The 24,302-nt window shown below is 42.7% G+C and overlaps 4 protein-coding genes across 7 annotated transcripts in view; 1 reads left to right on the top strand and 3 right to left on the bottom strand.

The window, feature by feature from the left end:
* The window catches only part of AFF4 (ALF transcription elongation factor 4), a 54,509-nt gene extending 48,930 nt beyond the window's left edge, over positions 1-5,579 (top strand). For all 4 annotated transcript variants that reach the window (XM_074604271.1, XM_074604274.1, XM_074604273.1 and 1 more), the window contains one exon: positions 274-5,579. In XM_074604271.1, the coding sequence (XP_074460372.1) occupies positions 274-392 (119 nt within the window). In that variant the 3' untranslated portion in view covers positions 393-5,579. The remainder of the gene's footprint in view (positions 1-273) is intronic.
* A 597-nt stretch (positions 5,580-6,176) lies between these two features.
* On the bottom strand, positions 6,177-10,645 carry LEAP2 (liver enriched antimicrobial peptide 2). The gene is made up of 3 exons (XM_074604277.1): positions 8,040-10,645; positions 7,500-7,630; positions 6,177-6,540 (listed from the first exon to the last, which is right to left on the bottom strand). The coding sequence occupies exons 1-3, from the start codon at positions 8,094-8,096 to the stop codon at positions 6,504-6,506; spliced, it is 225 nt and encodes a 74-aa protein (XP_074460378.1). The 5' UTR covers positions 8,097-10,645; the 3' UTR covers positions 6,177-6,503.
* A 1,667-nt stretch (positions 10,646-12,312) lies between these two features.
* Positions 12,313-13,784, bottom strand: UQCRQ (ubiquinol-cytochrome c reductase complex III subunit VII). Its single transcript, XM_074604276.1, has 2 exons — positions 13,551-13,784; positions 12,313-12,535 (listed from the first exon to the last, which is right to left on the bottom strand). The coding sequence occupies exons 1-2, from the start codon at positions 13,702-13,704 to the stop codon at positions 12,441-12,443; spliced, it is 249 nt and encodes an 82-aa protein (XP_074460377.1). The 5' UTR covers positions 13,705-13,784; the 3' UTR covers positions 12,313-12,440.
* A 2,464-nt stretch (positions 13,785-16,248) lies between these two features.
* Positions 16,249-19,943, bottom strand: GDF9 (growth differentiation factor 9). Its single transcript, XM_074603983.1, has 2 exons — positions 19,476-19,943; positions 16,249-17,552 (listed from the first exon to the last, which is right to left on the bottom strand). Exons 1-2 carry the CDS (start codon positions 19,903-19,905, stop codon positions 16,600-16,602), a joined length of 1,383 nt encoding a protein of 460 aa, XP_074460084.1. The 5' UTR covers positions 19,906-19,943; the 3' UTR covers positions 16,249-16,599.
* Between the last annotated feature and the right edge of the window lie 4,359 nt (positions 19,944-24,302).

The following is a 24,302-nucleotide window of genomic DNA, read 5'->3' on the forward strand; positions in this document are numbered from 1 at the left end:
TCTGAAATTCTTAAGTGAAATACACATTTGAGGCGGAAGGCCAAGGAAGTTTTACAATAGTTTAACCGTACTCTAATTATTCTTATCAGCCAGTCTGCAAAAGAGTAAAGAAATTGATTAGAAAGGACTGTTTTCCATTATTTTTATTCTTCCATCCATCTTTTTCTTCTGTCAATCTGAGAAAGATTCATGCTGAAAAGGTGGGGAGTTTGGGTGTAATATTTCCTGTATGAAAATACGTGTCTAGTTTAACTTGTGTTTCTGTTGTTTTAGAGTTCTTTGCTGAACTGGATAAAGTTATGGGCCCTCTGATTTTTAACTCGAGCATCATGACAGACCTAGTGCGTTACACCCGGCAGGGATTGCATTGGTTGCGCCTGGATGCCAAGTGATACTTTGAACTGAAGGAATGGAAAAATCGAACACATTTTTTCTCGCTGCCTCTGATTTATCTCCACAACACTGTGTCATGTCGATAAGGAAGACTGCCATAACACATTGCTTAGTTGACACTAAGAGCAAGGATTGCTTTCACATGTCTCCCATCCTCATTTGTGTTTTGTGTTTTAACCCCCAATCATCTGGTCAATGGACTTCTTCAGTATTCCCGTTTTAAGTTATTTAAATATATTAAAATTTGCTACATATAAAGGTGTAGTTTTGCTGATCTATCATGGATAGATCATTGGAATTCCGGTCATAATACATAAATAGTCAGTTTAAATCCTATTTATTTTAATTTTTTTAATTTTAATTTTGAAAAGCCCAGTGTGGGGCAGTTTTTAGCTATTTCTTCCCTGAATTTACCCTTTCGAGTACTTAGCAGAAATTAAACATAGACACTTTATTTAAGTACTTTGTGAGCTTTGTTACTCTGTAATGTCTTGTGGTGGTAGAGCCTGTAAAAGGAACTAGGGTTGATAGGTTCTAACGTGTAGGGACACCATACTTTTCATGCCTAATGCCTATGAGTCGACTAATAATGGCAACTACAGATTTATTATTGCAGAATTTGTACTAAATAGAAAAATTCCAGATATTCTTCTACGTATTAAGATACTTCGTTTAAATGAATTATAAAGAAATTTTTATGGAAAAGTATTTAGCTGGATCTGACTTGGATTGTTTTCCAGGCAGTTTCAAAACATCGATTAACACTATAACAATCACAAAACATTACAGTAATTTGCATTTAATGTAATATGGAAGTAGTGGTGTAAGAATGAACTTCAGTCCGATAGGTGCGATGCATACAGGAGAGGTTTCTGAAATGGACAATCTTGTGCTTTTTTGCATCTCTTCATTTAAAACACGTTTTGTTTCCTTGCTTGTCATTTTTTGACGCTTACAAAATCGGTGAACTTTGTGGTTAAAAACACAACAGTAGTTAAATTCCTAGCAGAACTGTCATTTGCATCTTTTCCATTGACTGAGAAACCAGGAATCTTAAGTAGAAATCGAGGTCCGTGTTTTCCTTTTAGGGTCTGATCGGTAACAGACACTACGGGATGACAGTGCAACAGCCGTCGTGGGGTGGGAGCACACAGCTATTACAGGGAAACCGACTGTTTCGATGCAGAATGGATTTAAAACTTGTATTTACCCCGTGTTAATGAAGGTCCTGTTAATGTTTGATGGAGCGTAATCCTCGCTTGCGAGGGAGCGACTCGGTGCGACAGAAGTGGTTCACGGAGTTGCAGTTGGCCGCTCTCAAAAAGTGTAAACCAAAGTACCTTTCCACGTAAGGTGCTTGTCTGAGTAAAAGGTTTCAAACGCTACTGCTTTCAGTATTGCTTAGTGCCCCGAACACGTCTGGTGTGCCTTATGCCTTACTTTTAGATGAAGATTTTATGAACTGTTTACAAGATGTTTTACAGCAGGACCAGGTATACTGTATGCAGTGGTCTTCTGCAGTACTTTGGTAAAATTCCATTTCCTTTTTCAAAGTCCTAGCGTCTGTCCCACGAACTGACTTCTCCTTGTGGTGGTCTCCTTTCGAAGAGTCAAACTCTGAATCCTTTGGAGTGAGATTGTGGAATGCTGCTTTGTTTTCTCTCCCATTTAACCCTTTATTCTGTACCAGATATGAACGTGCATGTTCAGGAAAATGATTGCACTAAATTTTTTGTGTAGTAGTAGTTAAGTGCCAAAATCACGGCAACCTCGAGAGAAGGAATAGAATTCTACGCTACTTAGTACTGCAGTATGTCCTATGGGCTTTAAGAGTTTAGAAGTTTTGCAAATTAGTAACCTACTAAAAGGTAGCTGCATATTCGTAGAGCTTCCTTTGCGTTCCAGCGTGTTTTGTACTTCCAGAAAAGCTTTGCTACATACGACTTGTTACATGGTTAACAGACCTGGGACTTTTTCCACGATAGCTGAATTTACTCGTCAGGTCTGTTGGAGCATCCTTTTTATTGAATCACTGTGCAAGGTCACGTTTCTGTTAGTGTTTGCTGTTCGAGACAGAACTCTGTACCCTCAGACTCCGCATCTTGGTTAATGGGACACTGTCAACTATTTTTCCTTTAATACTCTAAAGTGCCTAGCACACTTTTGACGCTATATAAAAAAATATCTTCTTAGAAGTTGCATTCATAGTTTATTTTTTGTGTAGTGCTGCACTAGCCGGCATGGCTGATTTTTGGCTTGCTCCTTCGTGCACAGTTACCATTGCTCTTAGCAGGAATGGTCTCATCTCTGGGAATTTTTTTTCCTTAACTCGAGTCCCACAAATACCTTTTGGTGTCACGCGAAATTGGTCTCTTAAAAAAAAGTATCTCTTATTCCTAGATCAGTGGATCTTAAAAAAAATTGTCTTCAATGACCAGAAGACTTTTTACATCGTGTCAAAATGTGGACCTGAACTGGTTGAAAGTGTCCCACCTGCACAGTGTACGTTGTAGTAAAATCCCCTCCAGAGTGCTGTCCCGCGTCGTCTGTCTGTCCGGGAGATGTGCAGAGGTCTTGTTAATTGGAAAGAAATGCCTTATGCGTCTGTGGCTATTTCAAACAGATACATTTAAATTTCGCAATTCCAAAAGCATATCTTAACTTGGGATTTACCATTGTTTCCGAGAGAAAAGTGATGTACTTTGTCAGATTTCGTAGCTTAAAAATAATGCCAGTACGTTACAGGCTTCCATCCCTCTGTCAAAGTGGGGGCGGATGGTCCAAAGCTGCCCGTGGTTCCTCCCCCGCGGCAGCGCGCGTCGCTCCAGTCCTCGCACGCGGCGCAGTAGTGACTAACGACGAGGGAATCCCTAACTCTTGGCTTCCTCATTGATTCCCTGCAGGACTGTATATTAAATACATATCAACGCCGTAATTTGAATTCCCTCACTGAACGCGGTCCCAGCTGGTGAATCTTAAAAATGGCTTAATCAGACTAGGCTTGCTCAGATATCACAACTATTTGAATTTGCTGTCAAACTTGCAGGTTCCGAGGTGATAAGGTGCAACCATTTGTAATTATAAACAAATCTTCAGGACCCCAGAGTCAAACAGCCCGAGACTTTTAGTTTGATTTGAAACTATTAGCCATAAAGCAGAGCATATGGATGGCTCTTCTTGGCTTTTGATGGCAGTATGCAATTTGTATTGTATGTGTCTTTTAATATATATGTATATATATATGAACTCAGTCTGTCCAAAGTATATGTTATACTTGTTTTTAGATTATGGTGCAACTGACTATATTGATATATTATTTATTGAGTGCTGAGTCACCATCTTATTGGTGATAAATCTTGCATATTATACAGGAGTGCAATGTATATTCCTTTAGATTGCTGAGGCTTGATTGCTGTGATAACAAAAAAATGCCCTGAAATGTATTTATGAATGGCCCCAACATACGGAGAGTCAGGACTTTATGGAAAAAAAATGTAGCGCTTGCCTGGGGCAAGTAAAATAAAGCCGTAGGCGGATAATTAATGTAGTTTGCCAAAATGGCAAACCACTGGAGAGAGAGACTACCTTTGCTGTATTTAATATTTCATTTACCTAACAGATATTTGCCGTCACTGCAGTGTTTATATTAAGGCAGATACAAAAGGGCCTGAGCAAGTCAAGTTTGAATTACCCATTGGGGAGTAAACAACTTCCAAATTCTTAGATTTCTGACAAATACTTTGGTCAGCGTTTCAATTACTCCATCTGATGAATCAGTGTTATGGAAAACCCTGGGTTTCCAAGCGACACAGTTAATGCCAGACATCTTTCCGTCTAAAGGGTAGCCAAAGCTTTTGCCAGCCAACTCAGACAAATCCAGACCTATTCCAGGAGACGAACTTCCTAAGGAGGAAAGTTACGTCAACTCGAACAATCAGGGAATGGTGGTGTGTGTCGGGCTCCGTTGCTTTTCGAGGAATGGGTCCGTGCGGCCACGGTGGCGTTTGCCCACAGCAGGGCCGGGGGGGCCCGGGGAGGGCTCTGCCCTGCGCCAGCGCCGCCACAGGGGCTCCTCTGCTTGCTGGGATCCGCCGGCGCTCGGCCGAGTTTCACCCAAACACAGCGTAGGGAGCAGCTGGACGCGCTGTGCTGCAGCATGGGGTTCATGTTGGCTGTCCTCGTGTGAAGGCTTCACCTCTTCTAGTTTCATCTGGAAACCTTGGTGGGTTTCCACCGTTCCGGGCGTTAAGTCTGGATGCGCACGGGCGGAGCGGATCCAGGCACATTAGAACACAGCGTTCCCTGTCTTCGGTTTTTATATGCAACCCCCGCGGTCGGTGTCGTTGGGTGCGCGGAACTTGCGCAGCGCTTGGTTTTGGCTGCGTTGGCATTACACATCCGAAAACTCAACTCTAAGGACCAGGCATGACGTTTGCAAGCACAGTTCCTGACATTTGTATCTGGTCCCCCTTTTAAATTGTTTTAAGAAATTTTGTATATGGAGGATAAAGTGCTTATATATTTATTAAAAATCCTTTATCTTATTTGAAATTATTATTTGGTGAAGAAAGGTTTTTCTTTCGGGGGAGGGCTGGGGGGGGGTGGGGGGAAGGTAACTTTTAACCTGTCACTTATAAATGAAGCCCTTATTAATCGTACAGAAAGGTACTGTTAGTAACTAATGGGATGTCTCTGTTTTATGCTTTGTACATGACAAGTCCATGTGTTACATTTTTGTTTCTATCAAAATATTTAGGCATCTGTCTTCAACCAAAACCTAAAAGAAAACAAACTGTGATTTTTATTTGTTGCAATACATTTGAAATTTCAAAGGGTACTTTGGGGCTCAAAATTAGGATTTCTAAGTCAGTATGTGCATTTCACGTAATAAAGCTGTTAATGGTGAGCAAAGTATTATATACTAACTAGATTTTTTCCACATCTGTATAGTATATTCTATGTATTTTGTGGTATTGAGATTATAGAAAGTTTAGTGTCTGAAACATGCGTTTAATGTGTATTTTTAAACAAATTTATGGCAATTAAAATATTTGGAGAAAAGGGTATCACATTTCAATTTGTAAAGATCTTTTTAACTACTGTGTCATTAAAATGCTTTGTACAATGCAAAACTGTAACTGGAGAAACTAAGTTTAATAAATATCAAATAGATTTTCTGTATTAAACTTCCAAACCACTGTGCTCGTGTCTGTTGCGTGGCCGTTCTCCTCCCCGATGCTGCATTTTTAAGCAGAGTTGTCTTTTTTGATCCTCGTGCTTTGTGTATAACAAAGGGCAAGCAGCATTCAGTATTTGTGTCCCCGACTTGGTGGTATTTGCCTAATCAAAAGTGACTTTGTTTCTTTTAGCCCTCCAAGTTAACGTGCAACCGGTCAAAAATGTATTTTGATCGATTTATTTTAAAATAGTAGATGCTTCGGTTTCAGAAGTCAGTCTAGGACAGTCATTTAAGTAAGTGTGATTAGAAGTAATTAAAAGTAAATACTTTCCCCCCCCGTTATCACTGGTTATATTTGGGATATTGGAAATGCTATCAGTATTATCAGTTTGTTTGGTCCTTCTTTTATCAGCACCTCAGATAAGGGCCTGTTAGAGAGTTCAGCTGCTGAGATGGAAACCAGGTGGAAGCCTGATCTACTTTCTGCACTTGCCAGGTTGAAGGATAAATGTCTAAAGTCCAGTCTGAAATAAGCACTTCTGCTTGAACTCCGTGATGTGCGCTCACCGCACACTTTGCTCAGAGGATACAAGGAAAACCAAGGTGGCTTGCTGAATATAAATTTTTAATTCACACCTTAAAAAAAATAATATATATGAACCATTACAAAAAACCAAAACGAAGAGGAGAGGCAGAGTCCTTTTATTGAGCTTGGCCAGAGAGTCATCCTGACGCTGCTGCAGAGCGACAGCCTTGGCTAGGAAACGCGCTCAAGCTCTTTGAAGTCCTTTTACCAGTTCATATGACAGAAATGTTAAATATACTTATTGCTCGAGTCACTGTCCTAGCTTTTGAACGGTCAATAAATATTTCCCAAGTAGAGGGGAGCATCGTTAGCAGTAACAGTGATGAGTGTTTTCATGGCGACAGGTCACTCCGAGGCTGTTCTAAGGAAACAGCGATTCTTCCTGGAAAACAAAACATCATCAGGCGCTGCCAGCTCGGACAGGCATCCACGCGTACGTCCCCAGCAGTGCTGCGCTTACTGCGACAGCAGTGCTCGGGCCCAGCTCCTGCAGCCGTGCACGTTGTATTCACCTCTTTAACTCTGTTCAGTTCAGCTTGATTCATTTATGTTCTTTGCTTTGCACAACAGCTCCAAAGTGCCTGTTTCCCAGGGCTATACTGTCAGGCTGGGGTGCAGAAATTACAGGCTCTATAAATCCCTTTCTGTCTGTATCTTCCTGTAGCTGCTGTTACAGTTCGCCTCTGTTAGTCGGTAGAACGAAATGACGTGTTTCAAGTGCATGTAAAATAGCAGCTCGACTACCATGCCCTATTGTATTTATGGATTGTCTCTGCTTTGTGGTATGTGTACAGCAGGTGCCACACAAAATCAGCTTTCGGTCACTAAGCAGTAATTTTAACTAATCAGTTTAATTATATGGAGTTGGACGATTTGCTAATGTCTTGTGTTCATGAGAACTAAATGGCTTTTGGTATTTTAGCTGTCTTAAACTATGAGCTTAAGTAATCACCTTAAAGTGATTAATTTAGGGTAAGATACTGCTTTTAATTGATAAGTGCTCCCAAGTGAACAGTATTGGCTTTAAGAAGGCTTAATTTTAAGGTCTCTTAAGTGTCTACCTAAAAGCTGTCTAGAATCCCATGTTCCTTTTTCAAGAGACAGGTTATTTTGGGTTGCAAGGAAAGGACTAAGGCTTGTAATCAAGGGCACGTGGACTCTGCTCTGTTTGCATTGCTTACAAAAGAGGTCTGAATCTATTGCCCCATCCCTATTCCTGGTATCTTTTTCTATGCACAGAATTAATTCCGTATCTCGTTTGGGTAAGAATAAGTGGGAACTTCCTCTACATAATACGATATCAAGTGTCGCCGAACCTTAACGCTGATGAGGGTCCATTACCTGCACAGCATGGTGATGCATTCGCTGTTATCCCTGCACGAGGCTCCGACGGGTCGCAGCGAGACGCCTCTCCAGAACGGTGTCATCCGCCTCTGCCTGCTGAGCGGGGGGTGCAGGGAAGCACAGAGGGTCTGAAACAGAGGGGTCGTGCCGCCGTCAGAGCATCCGCGGCTGCGAGCACTCGGTCACTCTGATGCTGAGCTCAGTAGTCTCAAGTGAGAAACGTGAAATCTTTCTCATTTTCAGATGCTAGCATGATCTGGTAATGTGTACTTGCTTGTATCTTAACCCCAAAGAAGCAAAAAGTATAAAAACTGGTTTTTTAATCCTCATGGAGGGAAGGCAGAATGAATTGCTAAGGTACATCTCAGAGCAATCCAGCATTCACCAGGCAGTTACTCTACTTTTTTACGATGTCGAATCCTCTAAGAGATCTCTGCTGTCACCTCTAACTCCTGCCAGTTATTCATGCAAATCCTAACGCTTTTTATTAACTGCCTGACCATTTCGAATTAGCGCTTTAAATAGTTCTCTCTTTACCTGGCTGAGCAGCAGCGAGCAGAGCAGTAGGACTGCCATCGCTTTCCAGGAGTGCATCTTCACGCTGTGAGCCGCCACTTCCACCGCGGGACCGGCCTTGGGCGGAGGAGGTAGGAAGAGCCCCAAATAGAACTTCCCAAGCCTCAGCTAGATTTTTATAGACTTCATTCTCTTATCATTGCATCAGCTGTCAGTCATTACAGGAACAAAGTTCGTTTCGGAGCAAGAGGGAATTACTAAGTTAGCATCTGCTGAAGTGATTTGGTTCAAGGCCTGTCTGTTTAGCTAATGATTTACTCTCCTTCCACTTGTACTTTGTCTGGTCAGCTTACCACATGCGCCAACTGTTCCTTTTTTTAAAACCTACCTAATGTGTTACCAGAACTCTATGGTGTATTTGCAAGCAAGAGGGTGTTTGGCCCACAGTATTATGGTAAAGATCAAAAGCCATAACCCTATTTAACTTCCGTGACGTTTACAGTGTGTGTGGCTTTGATTTTGTCAGCCAGAGGTAAGTATTGTCTTATCGAGCTTGTTTGGAGCAGAGAATCACGCTTGTGATTCTGCTCCCCGTTCTTGGTACATGAAAGAATCACGAGGAAGTTACTTCACCTTCCTTTCCACGCACGTGGCACTTAAAAAGCAGATGTAATACTTTTCAGATGGGTTTTGGAATTTAAAAATGTTATGTGTGATAAATAATAGACCTCTTTTGCCAAGGATCCAGATGTGCAGTTGCAGATGCTGATCCCTAGACAGCTAATCCCCAAAGCAGAAGCGACTGCCACAGGGGTGTTCCAGAGCCGAGTTGCTCCATGTGGCCAGAGGATGGTTTCTTTAGAAGAGCCGCCGGCTGCAGTCTGCTCCGAACCTTACAGCGTCACTCACCGTTAGTCTTCTCAAAGGTGCCAGCAACTCCCATGATGGGGATGGGCAGTTTGTAATTAAGAGGAATCTTAATTTTTTCCATTGTGAAACGAGATTGTGACAGCCCAGAGAAGAGAGTGTTTAAGAAGAGCTCTCTCTTACCCCTTATTCTCTCTAAAATTCTCCCAGCTTACAAACATGGGGACAAGGGAAAAGCGTACGCCTGAGATCACCAGTCTTTAAATGGACCTTGCTGGTACTCGCTGCTGCTCCTCAGCTGTGGGATCTCGTGCCTCCGGCTCCCACATCCATCCCGTGAATGCCAGGTCTGCTGGGTACCAGACTTGTGAGATTGCAGAATAACATAATAAAGAGATTACCAGTTTACTTGAGTCGAGTACACACAGGCTTTGGTGCACACTGTGTTTTAAGTTACTTCAAGTAGGAAGATACTGTACAAAAAAAATGAACTACATTTTAGCTGAATTGGAAATAGAAATCTGGATGTAACAGGCTGCCGTTCTCTGTGATTGCTTGATATGGAGGCGTAAGTGCCAGCGTGGAAGGCGAGTTACCTAGATTAAGATAATGCCATGTTGTCAGGTTCCTGTCTGCAATGATTACCCCTTAGCCCAAACTTCACTGGATTAAATAAAAACCCTTTGCATTGTATTGTCTACAGCTCCTATTGGAAAATTTGTTCCTTTCCTACAATGGTTCTTACACTCTTTCCTCTGACCTGTTTGTCGTCCTGCCCTGTGAGGAGGAATCAAACCCCTTCATCATTTCACCTTCCTGGGCCTTACAGAGGGAAGGAAATGCGACAGTGGATCATGGCACAACAAACAGCTGAACTTTAAAAGTTTCTTTTACGTTTGGCTGTGAATTTCTCAGTTGTTTTTCCCATTAAATCCTTTCTTTACATGCATCCGAGTTCTAATTTCTGCTGTTTCCGCTAGGCACTGTACTAGAGCAGGGAAAGGAAAGCAAGAGGCAGCAGCAGCAGTCTCACCCTCACCTCTGGAGCACAGGACCTGCAGTGACAGCTCTTTCAATTCTGACAGCAGTGCCCTCTGCAAGTCGTCAGCTTTTGGCTAGGTGAGACTAGTACTTTGTGACAATACGTACGTCAAAATTGTTCTGTCTCCTTCTGGATTACTAATAGCATCAGCATATCCCTTTCAGGCAGCAACGTGTTTACTCTGGGCAAGAAACCAGGGAAAACAAAATAAAACTGAACCAGTTGTTTCCATGCATACAAGTCCAGCACACCAGTAAAATGCCACAGCAAAGATGTTATAACAAAACAAAAAAAAAAAAAAAAAAAAAAAAAAAGGACACAAAATGTTGCTCTGTTGCCACTTCTAACATTTAGGAAAGGGAGAACAGAAATTAATTAATGACTGAAAAATTTTCATGCGCTTTGTTCGGATTCTGAAATACCTACTGTCCAAACTCCTGAATGCCACACATCAACAGGAGCCATCCCTGCCGGTAACGGGTTCTGCATCCCTCTCCCTGCCCGGCGGGAGGCACAGGGCGGCGGAGGCAGCGGAGAACGGCTGGGCAGGACCGGAGAAAGGCTGGGCAGGGTTGCGACAGGCCGGCGGTGGAGCAAAGGGTGAGGAGGCCCAGCCTGGCGGCTGCCTCGCTGCTGACAATGCGGCGGGGCTGAGCCACTGCCCACGCAGTCGCTGGGCTGCGGGGCCTCGGGTAACTGGTCGGCGGCTGGGGTGAAGGTGCCACGCTGTTGACAGGTGCCTGGCAACTGGTTCAGACACAGTTCAGCTGTCTGTGAATGGGGACAGAGACCTTGTGAGAGCAACCGAGATGCGCTGCTCGCCTTCAGCAGAGCTGCTGAGACAAAAGTCGTGGAAAAAACAACTATTTACTGAAGCTACTAATGTAAAAGTTCACACGTGCTCTCATTGATGCTACCTGTCAGCTGCTGTGGGTGCTCTCAGAGGCTAAATAAGCAGAACACAAGTAAAGTTTTGAATAAAGTCTGCCTCTAGACGTCTTCGCCAGCTCTCACAGTCATAGCAGTCAGTTCGTTCCTCCCTGCTTGGTTAAGCCGCCTAGAAAATACCAACGAACTGAAACTCAGAGTTAAATTTAAGCATGGAATATTTTTAGCACAACTTGCTGCAGTGTGACTTGTATTACTCCTGTTGATGCCAACCTCAGACTGTGCTCGGAGTAAACACAAGAGCAGTAGGAACAGCCTAAGACTGAGTTTAGTCTCACGTGCTTTTTAAAGGTATGTTGAGCCCCAAAAGAACAAAGCATTCAGCTATAAAAATTGCATACCCCCCAACTTCCTGACATGGGAGACAGCATCTTTGGCTTCCAGAGAGCCCAGCCCTGAGCGCACCAAGAGACCAACACAGGGAAACGTCACTCCTGCCCTGCGGATAAGATAAACGCTCAGTACCAGCTACAAGAACAGCAGGACAGGAGATAAATGTGTGGCTCTGCACAGTGCACGAGCTTCAGACAGTCAGCTCAAGGCTGAAAGGAAGAAGTAAAGGGATAAAGGAACCAGCCAGATGTGCCAGACTTTGAATAGTGAAGCTTGTTTATACACTGAGAGCCACAGGGTGAATTTGTCACATACTTAAGTAACTTTAGTACAGATATTTGTTTTTAAATCATCTTCAGGTATTAAACAGTCTTGTTTCTCCTGGTAGTTTCCAAGAAGAAACTTCTGATCCAGCCTATTAACACTAATCAGATATCAGAATTGCAGTTAAGCATCCAATTAACATTAATATGATAACTAGGTAAATAATAACACAGAATCACAGAACAGCCCAGGTTGGAAGGGACCTCAAAAGATCCCTTTTGTGGGGAGCCCAGATGAGATTATGCAGCACCCTGTCCAGTCACCACCACGTCCCTGGGGATGTTGTTCCAGTGATTGATTGTTCTCACAGTAAAAAAATTCCACTCTTACATCGAGATGAAATCTCTCCCGCTGCAAATTTTACCCATTGCCCCGTGTCTCCTGGATGTGAAGGGATGAGCCTCTGTACAGAGGTCAAAGTCCACATTCAATCCCGAGCCATCAGCCAGCTCATGCCGTTTTGGTCAATACCAAACGAGGTGCCTGTTTGTTTTTCACAGGTATCAAGGTTAAAGAAAAAAGCAGTGGCCACTGCTGGAAAGGTAAAAGGAGCAATGAGCCGTTATTTCCAATCACCTCCAGCTGAAGGCACCCCTCGCTACACTAGTTATACTGAGAAACGTTTCAAAGAAACAGGAGCCAAAAAAGGCTGGAAATGCTCTAACAGAAGAGTCTGAGCATACAGAACTTTACCCCGATTATCTCCCTGTACAGAGTGAACCAGACAGAGATTTGCTGCTACTTACCTTAAACATCTCAAGACACAGATTTCACACAAAGTCATGGGACAAAGTTAAAGTTTATTAGACAAGACTTATCTCCCTCTTAATACTCTTGTAGTCATGCAAACAAGCTTAGCAACACCAAGTTGATAATACAGGGTGGTAACAGTCTCCTTATTAAGTCGATTACTGGTCGTTTTCATAGTCAGCAGGGTTCTTCCTCTTCAGCCTCTCAAACTCTTGTGTTCCCCAGGAGTAGAGGAGATAGCCTGCCAGAAAAGCTGGAAAGGAAAGGGGACACTCACAAGTCACACTGCAATCAACACAGAGTGGCTCACACCACCAGGCTTCTGTGCTAGAGACCGCATTACAGAAGGCCACCATTACACAGACAGAATCATCTCAGTTGGAAGGGACCTTTCAGACCATCAAGTCCAACCATCAGCCTAACTCTGACAAAACCCCCACTAACCCATGTCCCTCAGCACCACGTCTGCCCATCTTCTAAATACCTCTGGGGATGGTGCCTCAACCACTTCCCTGGGCAGCCTCTTCCAATGCTTGATAACCCTTTCCATGAAGAAACTTTTCCTAATATCCATCCTAAACCTCCCCTGGTGCACCTTGAGGCTGTTTCCTCTTGTCCTGTTGCCTGTTCCTTGGGAGAAGAGACCAACCCCCCCTGGCTACACCCTCCTTTCAGGGAGATGTAGAGAGCGAGAAGGGCTCCCCTCGGCCTCCTTTTCTCCAGGCTGAACACCCCCAGCTCCCTCAGTCGCTCCTCACAAGACTTGAGGGTGCCCCAGACCCCTCGCCAGCTCCGTTGCCCTTCTCTGGACACGCTCCAGCACCTCAAGGTCTTTCTTGTGGTGAGGGGCCCAAACCTGGACACAGCACTCGAGGTGGGGCCTCCCCAGTGCCCAGTACAGGGGGACAGTCACTGCCCCGGTCCTGCTGGCCACACTGTTGCTGACACAGGCCGGGATACTGGTGGCCGCCTTGGCGACCTGGGCACACTGCTGGCTCATGTTCAGCCGGCTGTCGACCAACACCCCCAGCTCCTACTCCTCCTTTCGGGGAGTTGTAGAGAGCGAGAAGGTCTCCCCTCAGCCTCCTTTTCTCCAGGCTGAACACCCCCAGCTCCCTCAGGGGCTCCTCATCAGACTTGTGCCTCAGACCCCTCACCAGCTCCCTTGCCTTTCTCTGGACAATCCCCCATCCCCAAAATGGAGACGCTGAGGAGGAAAACGGGGGGGTGGGGGGTGTTCGATCCCTGAGGTATCTCCCCATACTCACGGGGCACCACCTTGAAGACCTGGGAGCTGAACCGGCGCCAGACGTTGGGCACCCCGTGCGAGAAGACGTTGGGGAAGGCGCGTTGCTCGAAAGGCGAGAGGCTGTAGGTGATGACATGGCGGACCCGCGCCAGGTTACCGAAGTGAAGGCCCATGGCGGCTCCGTGTCACCTTCCCCACCGGACGCCTCTGCCGCCGTCCGCACCGGAAGCGGAAGCGGCATCTCCGATGCCGCTTCCGCTTCCGGTGCGGACGGCGGCCCGTTGCCTCAGCTGCGCTCCTCAGCGCTGCCGCCGGCTGGTGACGGTGTAAAATCACCTTTTCTATACTCCAGTTGTAATAATTTAATCGCGGTGACACTTCCCCTGAGTAAGGAGGGGTTCAAAAGGCGAGTGGGTGCCGCTTCGTTACCAAAGCTTGTCCTCGACATCATTAACAGCGAACTAATGTTGAGAGGCCGTATGCACATAACGGACAACGAGGATTCTATCCTTGAATGTGTCAAGGGTGAATTAATGCGAGAACGCCTAATCGAGGAAAGTATGTATTGTTATCATTCTTGAGGAGGCACATCCTGGAACATATGAGCAGATAGACCTTGAAACTGCAACTAAACTACATGTGGCAAAAAGTTAAGCCAACTTGGCAGAAAAGTGAAGATTTTAAGTGTCCTAAGCTGATGTACCTTCATTATAATACTGAAAATCACACCCATAGGTCAAAGATGACTCTCGCCCAGGTGAAGACCATTCCCCTGAGCACACTCTAACTCGATTGGGTAACCATATGTAAATTACTAAGCAATCAAATACAGGTACTAATATGATAATGATGTTGTAAGATGTGTATAAAATTGCGCAGAGTCCCGTTTGGTGTGCTTGATTTGTGGGAAACCAGCGAGCACCCAGCCTTGTACAACTTTGAAATAAATAATCAATGTCTCATCCTGGCATGTGAGATTGGGTATTGCACACCAGGTAACGAATCTGATTTCTCAGACAACAGCTTTGTGAGTGGACGCCTCAAAATCCTCTCATTCATAGCAAAACCAAGCTTATCATCATAGAAGAGGCCAGCATTTTATAGCAATGACGGTTTCCTACCTCAGCAAGAGGTCTTGACTACTGGGATTATTCTTCAAATAAGTATTGCTGCAGACTAAAAACGGTGTAGCAGCATAAATCCGCCCTGGAGAACGTCTCAACCTTTAATCCATTGCTGAGGCTACGTATTTCCAAAACTGCTTGTAGCTGTCCCAAAAATGTATTTCCTTAGCTTGATTTCAGCCCTTTGTCTTTTCCATTTGTGCTAAAGAAAGAATTAATTTTATTATCCTCCTCGGAGGCCCAGTAAAGCTGAATTCCCACTGTTGTAAAGGGATTAGTGGGAGTGACCTTGTATTAAGCAATTTGTTTCAAACCAAGCAAACGTAGCATGGACCAGGGGCTGGGATTTTTTTTTTTGTTTGACATCAAGATATTTACCTTGAGCTTTTAGTACTTACTTCAAACGTACATTCAATTAGAGCCAAAGCGAGCGCTATTTTTAGTTCAACAGCTCCAGGCTAATGCAATCTTCAATTAGGAACTTCATTTTGATAGAAGTTAAATGACTGTTAGCCAGATCCTATTGCTCTTCCCCCGAGTACTTACAGCTTGGAGAGGTGTCACACCAGCAGTACCGAGCTGAGCCATTGTCACAGTCACAGAGTCCCCTCGGGTTCAGCCCTTCCCCTGCCAGGCAGAACTCCCAACCCCAGGCTGAGCCCACGGGCGTTGCACAGGTCAGATCTCAGGGTAGGTGGCTTACTGTAGAAAGTTCAGGCATTTATGTATTGATGCATTAGTGAGTCACCATTTTAAGGGCTACTCCTAATAAGTTTGGCAAATACAGTGCTACTCCACATCCTTTTATTAATAATAATAATAAAAAAATCTTAAAATCCCTACCAAAGCTCGGGGTTTTTGTGTCTGAGTCCCATCTAAAGCCCTCTTAGCTGGGGTCTCCAGCCTGAAACTAGCATTTTTGACCAAAAAAACACTAGAAAAGTCCAGGAGAAAATAAATAAATTGTAGTAAAAATTTGGTTTGAAAGCACATAGAATTAAGGCAGTGTTACCCTACAATCTCACTGAGAGAGGAAATGAGGCTGTGGCCCCACATTTTCAGACTACAAAACCAATTTAACAGCATTTAAATAAACTAATTTTAAAGGCTTCTAAAAGCCTTTTTTTTTTTTTTTTCAGCTGACAGCATTGAACGTTTCACAATTCCCAAGCAAGTGGCAGTGTAGTTCCATGTGCCTGATCCTGTGCCCTCACCCTGTGAGCAGCTTGTGATTTGTTCTTGGACTAGATCAGACCTCTCTGTTTTTAACAGCTCACCAGTAAGCTGGTGCCAGTTCTTACTCAAATAGTTCAGTTATTTAAATTTTTACAAGTTACCACACAGCTGTCCTTAAATTCTCACCACCCATGGTTGAGAAAGCCCAAAGAGCACAACAGAAGAAAAGCAAGAAACAACCTTGAAACTTTTTACAGAACCATAAGGAAGAGTTGTCTTCTTGCTTGGGTGAACTGGAAATGTGGTAGGGAAAAAGAATTAAGAACTGAGACAGCAATTTTAACATTAAAGACTCTCCTCTCTTCCTAGAGACTTGCTGGAGTTGTCACACAAAAGATTTCTTCATAAAGAGGAAAACTAGCAGGCACTGAATGTAAGTGGTATGCATGATAGGCATTTATTTCTTATTTTAAATCTGTAACAAAACAGCTTAAAATAGACAACTGGTAGTTGAAACCTTTTCCATATTTTAAATGCAAAATTATTCCAATAAAAAGATATTATTTACATTTAATTTCATATTCTAGAAAGGCTGAGTGGCTACAAAAATAAGTGCTATGATGTAAACACCTTCTACTAACTCCATGCTCAATCCCAACTGATTTTATAGCGCTCTTAGAACTACACAAATGCTGTTCAGTTGATTACAGATACTTTGAGAATGCAGAAATACCCAAACCCGGAGTAAAACCAATGAGGAGTCACCCACTACCGACAAGTGCACTTGGTAGCTATCATATCTTCGTACTCTTTGTAGACGATGGAGCCATCAGGCTCTATAGTCAGGACGCTCAGTGGGCTGTATTCGGCAGGAACACAGGAGGGCTTTGGAACAGAGGAGTCCAGTGTCTCGTATATTATGTTCTGTACCATTGTGTGGACAGGAGAGCCATAACGATGCCCAACAACCCGCGGGCAGTCGCCTTTGCAGTACTGAGGGCTGTACCTGTGTGGTGCTATGATCCATCTGTCCCATTTTAGTTGGCTAAAACTTAGACGGAAGTTGTGGAGCTCACACTCGTTTTGAGGGAAAAGAAATTGTTTGAAATATTCGCTCAAATTGTGAGGTGGAGTTGCTGGTGCTTCTTTCAGATTCTCATCTCTTCGGCGTCGAGAGGCCCTTTTACCCTGTGAATTCTCTTTTCCTTTGTCGCCCGTAGGATCAACACGCAGACTGTTCCTTTGCCTGGGCCGCACTGGGTTTTTCCTTCTGTGTCTAAGTGAGTTCCACCTGTGATAAGCTTGCTCACTGGTATCATTCAGATAAAGAAGAAGAGAAGGGGGAACCAGTGCCACATTAATGGGATTTTCCAGTTTAGTGTTCTGTTGTGGATCACCCACCAGACAAGTGAAGTTCACAGCCATATGAATATTCCTCCTGTTAGTAGCAATTAGAGGCTGGAGAAAAGAAGTCACATCAATCTCAACCCACTTGCGTTTTCTAACTTCAAAGTGCAGGCTAAAAGCTACAGAGTGCGAAATGCTGGGACATACTTGGCTAGAGAAATCATGCTCCTTGACAAATAAATGGCACATGCATGTAATGGAAGAAGAAATGGGAACCGATGTGTCAAAGGAATATAGCAAGACAGACTTGAGTAAGTGCTCTAGAGCAGTAACACGATCCAGGTTGAAGAGTAAATCCACCGAGTGAACATCTCCTGAAAAGGGAAACAAAATTCTGTAGAGTTAGTGCATCTTAATTTTCCCCTAGACATAAATACTATCATGTAGTGGATAAGTAGAAAATACTCAGCAGCAGAAGAAACCAATGTAGACGCCCTCCCTTACTTTTATTGTATGGAGTTTCTACTTTGGTAAGGGATATAAGATTTAAAAGTTAAGAAATGACAACAAAACCAAGAAGCCCCATGATTTTCAGAGGTATTAGGATTCATTTAATTTAAAAAAAAAACCAAAAACCAAAACAGTATAGGAGGAAGCTGACAGTAATCTTTTCAGTGTTGATATGGGGAAACAGGAACTAGACACTCCAGATTATACAAGCCATGAAAGGAAATAACTAAAGTTTTAAAGTGAATGCTTTCAGAGCTTTTTAGCATTAGCTCTACTTATTCTTCCTACTTATATATTTTTTTCCTATTTAAATCACTTGACCAGCAGCTGCCAGCAAGTCTGAGTAATGGCAAGGCAGAAATTTATTTATTAGCACTACTTAAAAAAAAATTATCATTGTTTCATGAGTGTCATTTTGCTTTTCTTTTATGAAACAGAACCAGAGCTTCCAAGTTATTCTGAATGCACATTTCTGCCACATTCACCTCTACTGTAAGATACACTACTCTTATCTTTGCCCCAATTTTAAACATTTTTATGCATTCTTTGAATTTGCTCCAATTTCCATCTTATTTTGAGATTGATGAACCTGTTTCCTGGCCTGTTTTCTAGATGTGGACATAACATATGTTTAATATATTGCCTTTTTTTACTACGCACCACTGTATTTTTTCTGTGAATTAGAAACTCAAATGCATTAAGTGATGTCTTCAAACTTACATACGCCAAATAACCAGAAATCAGATGGGGGCTCTGTGGATCTTGATGAACTTATCTTTTCTATATTAATGAACTTTTCTACAATCATGAATTTGAATAGCCTCAATAATTGTAGGAAGTTGATTCAGGCTGCTACTTTAATTATTACTACATTTAGGATATATAATCATGAGATTAACTATTAATTGTGAGTATATTTCTGAATCAGAAGATTATATTATGCCAGGAAATTTTAGTCACGAACATTGATTTTAATTTTATTTTTTCCATAGTGAATACTTCTTAACTGATCCTCGATCTCAAAGTTCACTGTGCACGAGTATGGTATTTGTGTTTAAGGTTATCTGTCTTTCCAAGTGAAAAAATCCAAGCCAGGAGAACTCAGATCACTTGCCAGCAGTCCCATAAGTAGAATTAAAGGCCAAGGATTTCTAGCTGCTGTTGCTGTGACCAGCCCACATTGAAGAAAACCATGAAAGCACAGTAAGTTACAAGGGCCCCAGCCATCCTAGTTTTTCAGTCCTCTGCCTGATTTACAAGTAGTTCTACTCTTCCCTTTAGGATATTCACACATTTGGGTTGTGTTTTGTCCCTAGCAAGCGTACAAAGCAGGGAGAAAAGTGATCTTGCAATGGGATTCTGGCAGTTTGTTACAAGTCTCATTACAGTGCTACGTTTTTATGGCCTTAAAAAAAGCAGAACTGAGATGGGCAGTAGAAGGAAACGTGATGCCATTACACCTAACCATTTTTCTACTTTTCCTACTTAGAAGTGATTGTAGAGTTTTCTCTGACTCACTATAATAAGATGAGTCATCCTGAAACTTCAATATCGTCTTGAACATAGTACCATTTGCATGGCAGTTCCCAAACTGTGGGGAAGTCTATGTCTAATACCATTCAAGGAGAAGTAGGTTATGAAAAACTCCTACTGTTTAAGAGAAGAACCATCAGGATTAAAATAGCAACAACTCTAAAGAAATAAGATATTTTTATACTATGCTGCAAGCACAGAACACGCAGAAAACCCCTGTTTGACCTTTGCAACAGAGGCCACCCCACACCTACCTTTCAGGAGGTCCTTGTGACGGTGCTTGCATTCAGAACATGGAGTGAAAAGTCGAACAGTGTTATAGAGGTGGCTTTTGTTAGCCTTAGGGATTCCCTCCTTGGTAGCAGACATCTTATACAGCCTCTTCATGTACCGAAGGGCTCTGGAGTGTGGCTGTAGCCTGGGGGCCTCACTCTCCCAGTTCTTGTGTCCCCGGTCAGACAGCACCTTGAGAAGGGGAGGCAGGAGGGCATATCCACGTCTCATGCCTTTCGGCAGCCGCAACAATGGATTTAGCTCAATGGCGGTGTCCTCAGGAGCCACCAATAACCCAGGGCTCTTGTCAAAGACCACACGACCCCTGGAGTGAGGGGAACACTGGATACTCAAAGAAAGCCAGTGAAGACAGCAATAGAAACAAACACAAATTCTCCAAGTACTCTCCATGCTCTTTAGGGTTACAGCCAAAAAAAAACCAACCTCTCCTAAAATAGTCAAGAAAAAAAGAGCACCTAAGCCCCATCCCTTATATATGTCACAGCTGTGGAATGGGAGGGAGGAATCTTTCTGATTAGAAACCAAAGAGAAAGACCTGCAGCTGTCTGCTGAAACCACATGCTTGTCTGCATTTAGGCTAGAGCCTTTGGCCATGAAAAATCCTTATTCTGAGAGTTAACCTTTTTCACGTGTCAATTACAAAACAAGAGCGTGTGCCATCCTCTAGAGGGAGCTGGGGAGACAAGTTGGTATTGGCTAGTCTAACTAAATCTGTTTATTTGCAGAAATACATAATGCTAAATATTATTGCTATTAGCAATAATAAGCTAATAAAAAAAAGAAATAAACTGGTTTTCATTTTCTCATATACTTCTCACATTTCGTTTCTGTGTTGACTGTAATACCCGCTTGAGGGAGGTAACTGTGACTCTGGTACCATCAGCTTCGTTTTCATTCCAGCACACAGCACGTATTTTCCTCCAGTCTGAGGTAAGGCATCCAACAAGCAGAATGCTTTTTCACTCAGTATCAGATGTCTGTGGAGCGTGCTCCAAAAGACTCCAAACAGAGTAATATTGATTGCATCAGGAATATTCAGAAACTCTTGTAGCTGAGCATAACTAAAGGGATGGAGTTTAGTTTTATTTCATTAGGAAAATACAGGGGGGAAAAAATGTGTTTTCATAACAGGTGTTTTTAATTAGAGCTATGCTATCAATAATCTAGTGAAATGTCACCCATAATTTAACTTTCATATCTTAAGGCTTCTGAGTAAGGATTGCTTGTTGGGAGAGTGTTTAATTAACTTACAAAAATGTCAGTCTGGCATTCTTTGATTTGGAGTAGGTTAACTCAGATAACAATCTATAGTATGAAACTATATAACCTTTGCTGCTAAATGTCTTAAAGCTGATTTGATTATGATAAGAGGGGGATACTGTCACTTCTAGGGTCACCTATGCTTAAACTGTTTTGTACAAGGTGATCTGCACTTTGATTTATTTTAAAAATATATCCTTCAGTCAGGTATGCTTGCACCAAACAAGCTCATCTGCTCGCTCCCTTGTGGGTCTGAATTAGTCCCACTTTACATTCATTTCAAACAAATGTAACTACAGTTTCAGCTGTTTGGTGACAATTTAAGATGCCCTTTAACCCTACCCTCTTCCACAAACCGAATGTGCATTTCTGCTCTCTCCTTTGCACTGATTTTCCTGTTATCAGATCTTATGGTGGGTCCAGTCAGGGAGCTGAAATGGTGGGGAAATAATCCAACAAAAAGTGAATATTTGCTTTACGTTATTGAAACCACTGGGGAAGTTGAGAACAATTAAGCCTATCTTGAATAATTCAGGGCTCGACTGGACGTGAGTGCTACTTCTGGATGCTGAAGGTGTAGGAAATCCTTAAGTGTTATTCAGTACGGTGAGTGCCAAAATAATCTTACATATTTTTATATATACACTGCATTGAAGAGTTCATAAAGATGTAGCTTTTGAAAATTTTACTTGAGTAGACTGAAAAGTTGAGGAAACAGGTGAAAGGATATGGAGATTTTTAACTGTAGATTTAAACCTAGCCCTGACCAGATATATCCCCCTCTTTTGCATAGTCTAGTGGCCTGATCGTAAAGCTCATCCACATGTATTTGCTGTCTTGTTAGAAATGTAAGCAGAGAAGTCAAAGTCCAAATACATCCAACTTGAGCCAATATATCCCTGAAGAGGCACCTTCACTGATTGTAACGAGAAGGAGAAATCTAACGCAAACTGCCTGGTGGTGCACTGGCCAAAGCTGGGAGCTGCTGTAGTGATGGCTGGAGGCCACCAACACAACTGTTTCTCATCTCGTGGTCAAGCATAATGCTGATTACCATCCTGTGGTGCTTTGGTGTAGAAGAAGGTTAGATCCTGTTTATTTTCCTTCATCCTGGGGTCTGGCTGGGTGAGATGCTGCGGAGGCTTTCAAAGGGTCTTATGGCTAAGTTTTCCCATTTTTAGTAACTGGTTGGTCTAGACCTGTGGAAATGTTCAGTAGGTCAATTGATTTGACTGTGGTGGGTTGACTACTCGACCCTTTAGAAAATGTGATAATTTTCAGTGCATAAATAGGAGCTGAAGTGCTCAGAGGGGCTATAGGAATGCAGGAATTCTTTTCATTACTGAAGCCTTAGAGTCTTCATGTGAATTTATTTATAACTTCAGGCATTTCTTCAGCAGCTTCTAATAAACTGGACTTCCTTTGCTCTGCAGTAGCCTATAATAAAGAGGGAGAAAACTGGAGTTTATGTTGCTGTTGATTACTTCCTCTGAAACACAGTTCCCCTGCACAGATCCCTGATCCAGCCCAGTCCCAGCAATCCCTACGTGCAGAACTGGCGCCCAGCGACTTGCAGGGGAGCCATGAGCTGGGGGAGGGAATGCAAGAGGAAAGAGAGAGCCGTGTAAGCCATGCTTGCTGCCAAAGCCAGTTTATCCTCCAAACAGTGACTATTTACGGGGCTTCAGGTTTCTCAACGCTTGGACACACTTGCTGAAGAGTTATAAATTGCAGCTGTATTTGAGGGAAGATTCTGGCATACTTACACTTGTAGGAAGTTGCAAATACATGTGCACAAGCATTTAAGATGTTAAAGACTTGTTTAGTAAAACACAGTATCCAAGGAGATTAGTTTCTTAAATCTCTTTAAAATCCAGACCATTATTAGATTGTTTGATAATCTTATGTTTTGTATATCTCGAATATTTATTCTCTCTATTATTAATCATTAGATTGTTGCAGCAGAAACTGTATTTTCCTTTTTTTCCCTGGGAAACACTAAGTGAGTACGTAATCCATACTACCACGAAGTAATAACAATTTTCAGATTCCTATAAAACAGACCTGAAGAATGTGTAGCTTTGCCCTGGAACTAGATAATGACGTTTGTTTGTTTCCACATGGGAGCAAAAGCATTAATCACAGGCATAGCTGTTATGCCCCGATAAACAAAGTGTTTTCATTTTGGCTCACTGAGCTGACTCAGTGGACTTTGAAATATAAGAAGTATCAGGTGCTCTCTGCAAGGCCCATTAATAATGTTGCAGAAACTTAGCTAACTGCTTGCGCACAGGAACAGCTGAGATACGTGTCTGCTATACAGATGTGAGCTCTAGAGATTTCTAACAATTTCAAAAGAAGAAATGTTTCCTGTTACTTCTAATAGCTTTTTCCTGCCATAAACCAAAAAGATCAAACAAATCATTTTAAAGAACCAATGCATATATACATATGTCATCGTTCGACAAGACAGAATCAGAGCTAAAAAACTATGTAACACTGATCTTATGACTAGAGTGTAAAACAGCTGTTTTTTTAATCACTGATGATAGCAGCCTATGCTCAAGTCAGCCCATTTTTATCTCCTGGATGTTAACATCAGCAGTCCCTTAAATTGGTGAGAGCCAGAAGACTGGGCTGCATTTGCCTCTGTTCCTAACCACCTCCTGGTACCTGATCGTTAGAGCAGTCCCCGGAGTCTCTGTAGTCATACCTGCCATTTGAGCTGTTTTTCACACACACAGTGGATGAGATTTTCCCCATTTATCATATCTTTAATTGTCCCATGGAAGTCGTATTTCCCTAGCTGAAAGGTCAACCTCCCTGAAAAGCTTGGAAAAGAACTGAAAAGTCCTAGGCATAGACATAAGCTGTGGCAGTGATGGATAGTTTATGAATTCATTTTTTCGTGCAGACTACTTCTCCTATGACCTATGCAGCTTTGCATGTATCTTTTGTTTTCTAAATGTTTTAATTTACCATCACTTTATTATCATTACTTATAGAACCTGGAAATTTCCCTAATGGACCATGAGCCTATTTTCCTGTGTGCTGCATAAATACAGACTGAACTGCCCAGAGAGTTTGTAATCTAAATATAGGACAAGAGAAAGGACTTAGCATACGAACAGTTATCTTCTATTTGTTGGCATCATAGAAAAGCAGAGTTTTAGGGATTTAAGGGAGATTATAAGAGAGCATTGCTGCTGTTTGCATCAGGGGCCGCGTGAAGATCTTGTTTGAAAATTTAACTGGTGAAGAATGGAAGCTGGCCCCATGAGAGGGAGTCGGCAAAGTACACCTACCTTGTCGGGGTGCTCTGAGGATGAATATATTAAACATTATGAAGCATTCAAGCCCTAGGATAATACTAGTTTTGTAAGGACCTGAAATAGATACACACAGCTCGGCACACAGCCACGATCATGACTGTGTCTCAAGTATTGTTTGGTGTCTGCAGGATGCTGCTGTAATAGCCAGCAGCAGTGATGATGGACTTTAGAGAAATGGTGAAACATGGTGGGTTT

This window comes from Larus michahellis, chromosome 11 (genome assembly GCF_964199755.1).
Source record: "Larus michahellis chromosome 11, bLarMic1.1, whole genome shotgun sequence".
In the NCBI taxonomy this organism is placed as follows: Eukaryota; Metazoa; Chordata; class Aves; order Charadriiformes; family Laridae; genus Larus; species Larus michahellis.